General features: G+C 34.8%; 1 protein-coding gene across 1 annotated transcript; it reads right to left on the bottom strand.

The window, feature by feature from the left end:
- Positions 1 to 3,653: 3,653 nt before the first annotated feature.
- On the bottom strand, positions 3,654 to 4,619 carry LOC120175734 (cullin-associated NEDD8-dissociated protein 1-like). The gene is made up of 4 exons (XM_039182294.1): positions 4,581 to 4,619; positions 4,251 to 4,343; positions 3,985 to 4,161; positions 3,654 to 3,878 (listed from the first exon to the last, which is right to left on the bottom strand). Exons 1-4 carry the CDS (start codon positions 4,617 to 4,619, stop codon positions 3,654 to 3,656), a joined length of 534 nt encoding a protein of 177 aa, XP_039038225.1.
- Between the last annotated feature and the right edge of the window lie 1,074 nt (positions 4,620 to 5,693).

Below are 5,693 nucleotides of genomic sequence, written 5' to 3'. Positions count from 1 at the left end.
CGTTCTTGAAAATGGATGCGAGCATATATATGAAAATTGGTGATTATAACATGGTCTACGAAGCATTTTATCATTTTTATAATATATTTCAGCACATGGGTTATATCATTACCCTATAAAGTAAAACAATCATGGATACTAAATAAATAATATCAATAAACTAAACTAGAACTAAGCTAAAATTACATGGATCTATTGGTAAATAGTTTCAATTTATTTAATAATAACTAAACTATTTAGTGGCTAGAGTAAATATTTCATAAATAAAGATGGTTAGGAATGTAAATTAGTCATCTTTTGCATGTGATTACTTTATGGACTAAAACGAAATTAATCTAAAATATAAGGATTAAGTCAAGCATTCGGCCAAAATATATATAAATATGAGCATTGACTAAAATAAAAACAGAATGAAACTTAAACTGCAAATTAAAATAAATGAAAATACATTTCAGTGACCAAAAAATAAAGTTACAGGACTCGAGGGTTGCGAGAATGATTTTCCCATGAGTCCAAACGCACGAATTCACCCTTCAAAACGGTGACATTCAAGACGGGTTATAAAACCCTAGAAAACGATCCAAAATGACCATTTTATTCATTTTCATCATTCTTCTCCCGTTTTTGCTAAAGAGGGAAATCCTCTCAACAATTTCTTTCCCTCAGCTGAGAGAGAGACCAAACCTCTCCCCGACCACAACGTTCCGAAGCTGTCGACGACTGTCTATAGTGGTCGAAACTCAAACCTAGTTCGAAAAGAATCCCCTTCACCCAATAAACCTGAATCCAAGCCTCCCTAGACCTAGTAACCAACGACTTGTCCTAGATCTAAACGTTTACCTTTGAGATTTGAGATTTTTCGACGACTTTTGGAAGCTCCAGTGGGAAGCCAAGGTTCGTGTTTCTCTCCAATCTCTTCTCCTTTTTATTTTTTTTGGGTTATGACTCTATCTCTTTCTTCTTCTCTTTTGTAAACCAGAGAAAAAGGTCCATTTGTTTTTTTGCTTTCGATTCAATTTTATAGCAAAGCTTGTCTTTCTGTCTTTGTTTTGCATGTTTATGGGTAAAACTTTGGCCTATGATTTTTTTTTTTGCTTATTCCGACTATGTTTGCTCTGTCCGAAGGAGGGTAAAATCGGTAGGGAGGATAATCTCAGTTATACAAACTAAAATTCAAATTTCAAATATTGAGATTGCAAAATGGCAAATCGAACGAGGAACAAGAAGTCAAATTAATGGATCCAAATAACTCGATAATTGGATATCACTATTCGTGCTGATTTTCCCTTGAAAAACGCCTCTGGTGAAACATAATCAAAGGATACAAACAACCCGATAACTGGATCCATTAATTCATCCACTATACTCAACCTAAAATTCATGATTTTCAACGTCGAATCTTTGTTTTTGCTCAATAACAAATAATTTTCTAATTCTAGATCCTATGAATAATGTTGGCCATATAAATCAACGTTAACCTCTAAGGGCTACGCGATTTATCGCACTATTGTCACCACGTTGGCCTCTGAGTATCTCATTTCTGTGACAACTCGATTGAACAACTCACCATCAGCCTCCAGTACTAACTGAACGTCGATTTGATCTTCGTAAACATTGAGGAGGTCGATCACGTTCGGGTGCGGTAAAACATTCTCGATGATCTTTTGCATCATTGGGATTTCGTTAGTCAACAACGCATCAGAGATGGAAACCTAGTACTTTGTCATCAATAACGCCGCCATTGAAGATGCTTTAGCTTTCTCGACTTGAGGCGATAACATCGTTATGGTGGTGAATCTTTTTAGGGTTTTAGTATTGAATTCTCTATATTTTTCACGATATTCTTTTTATACATTTCCTTACAACTGAGAACCCAACTAATTTGACTTTAAATAATTACAACTAATAACAAGAAAGCTATTGCAATAGAGCAGAGATGTCCAAAGAAGAAGCAGGGAGAAGATAAGCAATATTAGGGGTTGGGGATAATTTTTTTTAAATAGGTAAATAAAAATATTATCCCTAAACTAATTTAAATTTACACAAAAAGTCATAATCAAAATTGTCTAAATTTTAGGGAATAAAATAAAATTAAATCATTTTACTAACGGGCCATATCATCACGCTAACGACATTCAACATTTAAGTGATCAAAACTTAATAAAACGATAACATAAATGATCTAAACTTAATAAAATAGTAACATAAGTAACCATAACTTACGTTTTTTTATTTGGTGAGAAAAAGTGAACAAATATAAAAGGAAAGTGAGGATCAAAACTTAATCCATATATTATCTACGTGAAAATGATGTGATTTTAATTTTATATATTTACTGTGTCACATTAACAAACCGTTAAAATTTTAACCGTTAACCTTTAACGACTACATCTTTAAAATGAAACAAAAATGATCAAATATTATATTTTTTAAATTCAAGGAAAAGTTTATAAAACAAATGAAAGCTAACCAATTATCTGGCATCTCAGTAAAGATAACCTAATTCATCCCTCACCTGGTAATACAGCAGATGGACATTTATCAGCAGGTTTCGAAAGGATAAGATGGCAAGGCATCTTAACATCATAATGATCTGACAAAAAATTTAAATTAGTTCAAAAATGTATTATTCCAAGTCAAATAACTATTGCATTAAGTGCATGATCAAAACAGATGACCTTTTGGCCGAGGGAATAATTCAAGGCATAATAATTTAATTTATTTTCATCAGATTTTGGTTTCAGGTACAAGCACGATAGAACTATCCTCCACCTTAAAAAATTGCTAATTGGTATAATAAAGCATCTAATTATTGTTCATAACCAAATATAACATCTGATATATACACAAGGTTTATACCCACAATATAAAGAGGGGACAACTTACCATCAAGTCCAGATTTGAGGTACGGGACAATGAAAGATGAGGGGTTCACTTGATTGAGACAACTATCCATTAATGAGTCTACACATTCGAAAGCTACCTTCCTTAGCTCAAGACCATCAACCACAATGTGCTTGAAGGGACAGAGGTCAACAGTTCTAATCAATTCTTTCTGCACCAGGCCAGAATTTAAAATAACATAAGAAAAAGCAGGCATATACACCCACAAGTGAAAATGGGGAAAGTGGAATGGACTAGTAAACTACAAACATCAAAAAAGAATGACGCAAACAAAAAAAAATTAACAAATGAAACCATGTAGCCCTGCATCATACCTGAAATATCATGATAAAATCTTCCTATAGAATCCGTCATATTTTGAGTGTTAATGATTTAAACAAAAGAAAATCAAAAGATTTGCAAGGTAAAACAGTAAAGACAACCAAGAAAGTTACCATACCCCTCCTATAATATTTTTTTATATAATGGAAAATGCTAATAGATTAAGAAAATCACAGCAGTGTCGCGTGAAAATCTTTTAGTTAACTAAGAATGAATTTAGAAACCTAATTAGCAGCAAATCATCAGCACAATCAACATAAAGCAAAACTGAGTTACCTTAACAATTGTTTGATCATAGAGAAGTGGCAATAATTCAAGAAGAAGTCCCTTAATTAAGTTAGGCTTATTGTGAGCAAAAGTACATAAAGCCAACACAGCTGCACGCCTAACATGCTGCATCGATGATTTCAGATAAACAATAATAAGGCTTAGATATATAAGAAACCACATAAAAGTTTTTCTTTTTTCTTTTTGTTGGGGTATGTGATCAGAAGAAGGGTACTCACCCGATCTTGATCCTTGATAAGCATAAGGAATGAAGCAATCTCAGGATAAATAATCACATCTATCTTCTCCGACCACTCAACAATAGAATATTTTATGGCAATGACAACTGTTGCCCTAGTTAAAGCCGCTGAACTGGTGGTTCTCAACTATAAGAAATTCAAATTTTAAAAATAACAAATGTGCTATTACATTACACTCAAATGCCAAAAGCTCAGCAGAAGTAAGGGCAATGGAGTAGTGTTGTGAAAATACCTTAAGTGCTGGAATGAGTTTTACTGGTTCAATGAGTGCAATTTTACCAAGGCATTCAGCCACCACATTTCTGACCCCCTCTTCCTCACTTTCACAGTGGTTAAAAAGTAATTTGAGAATTTTCTCAACACTTGAATCCTGAAACTCTGCTTTATCTACAGATTGCCTTACTATAACCTGCAAGAAGTAAATTTTAACATTAATATAGATGCTGCATAAGACAAAAATATCCAGTTAGGATTCAGTGCCACTTCAAGAAAACATACCTCCTTAAGAGAATGAAGCAACAGGTATTGTTTCTTCTGCTTATTATCAATCTGGTCCAAGATGAAAGGTAATACTTGGAAAGATTCCGACAGCTATATTGCCAAGAGCATAAGAAGCAGCAGACTTTTGTAATCACCATTTTTCTCTCTGGGCCCCAACCAAATCAAACCCCAAAACCAAAAAAATAGACCCAAATTGAACCCTAAACTAGGCCCAAATAAAACTCAAACTCGGGCCCAAATAGATCCAAACCTGGCCCATTACCTAACCCTATCCTAAATCTAGCTTAACCCTAATGACCTTTCAGCTATCGCTGCTGCCATAATGACCTGCCAGACACCGCCTGTTGTCATCCAAGGCGTCGACATATTGGCTACCCCGCTGGGGACTTTTGTTTTTTAAAAAATTGTGAGTCGAGCCACGAGTTGGTTACCCTATATTACTATTTGGAAATTATGAGTTCAATCTTATTTAATTTACGGTTCATTATGTTATTTCAAAATGAAAAAAAAAAATTTCTCTCTGGTTAATGCTTACACTTTTGTGGAATTATTTAAGATTGTTGCATATCATAGCTTTGAATCCGAGCTCTAACTCGGTTTACCTTAGTAGGGAGAAACGTCACACCTCATGAGTATTGGGCTTTCTTGTGTGGGTCTAATAAAATATCTCTAGAAAGCATCCTAAGTTGCTTGTCCGGATATCAGTACCGAGATACACTTTTAACGATGTGATCCCCAAACCAGAATCCGATTCGCAAGTCTGTAATGGGCTAGAATCGGAGGCAACCTTAGCAGGTTGTAAAGATGGCTTGGGAACCTTTGCTAGAACTCAGCCTCATATAGAGAATTTAGTAAACCTACCCCGCTAGAGCCATGTGAACAACCTGGAAGAACTAGATCGCATAAGGTTATGATTTTAATTTTCTTTGATTGTTTTACATCCGATTCTTTAAATTTTCTCTAATTATTTTTTGATTTTTATGAATTATTCTAATGTTACTAATTTGTCGCTTTGTTTTCTAATTGCATGTATCATTTTCATATAATTGTATAGAAGGTATTAATTCCCAGATTTCCTAGTTACTATAAAAAAGAGCTTAAGGCAGCAATGTCTTCCGATGGGACTGAGAACGCGATAAATGTTCATACCTGGTCTGAGTATGGGCAGACACGGTTCAGGGACATCATTGCCGCTACCGAAGAGTCAGTTTTGCCAGAGAAAGTTATTGTCAAAGTCAGGCAGGCTCATTGGTCTGAGTTATCGAGAATTTAGGCCAGCTGGGATAATAATGAAAAGACACTGTTCAGAGAGATATACGGTGACATCGTCGAGTTGCTGAGGGTGCCAATATATGCAGTGGTGGTTCGAATCTTGGTCGAGTGTTGGAATCCGACTTACTGATGCTTCACTTTTGGTAAAGTGGACATGACCACCCCTAC

The sequence above is a fragment of the Hibiscus syriacus genome, unplaced genomic scaffold, assembly GCF_006381635.1.
Source record: "Hibiscus syriacus cultivar Baekdansim isolate YM2019G1 unplaced genomic scaffold, ASM638163v2 tig00112215_pilon, whole genome shotgun sequence".
In the NCBI taxonomy this organism is placed as follows: domain Eukaryota; kingdom Viridiplantae; phylum Streptophyta; class Magnoliopsida; order Malvales; family Malvaceae; genus Hibiscus; species Hibiscus syriacus.
The sequence above is the reverse complement of the archived record's forward strand: the minus strand, read 5'-3'. Positions and strand labels throughout refer to the sequence as shown.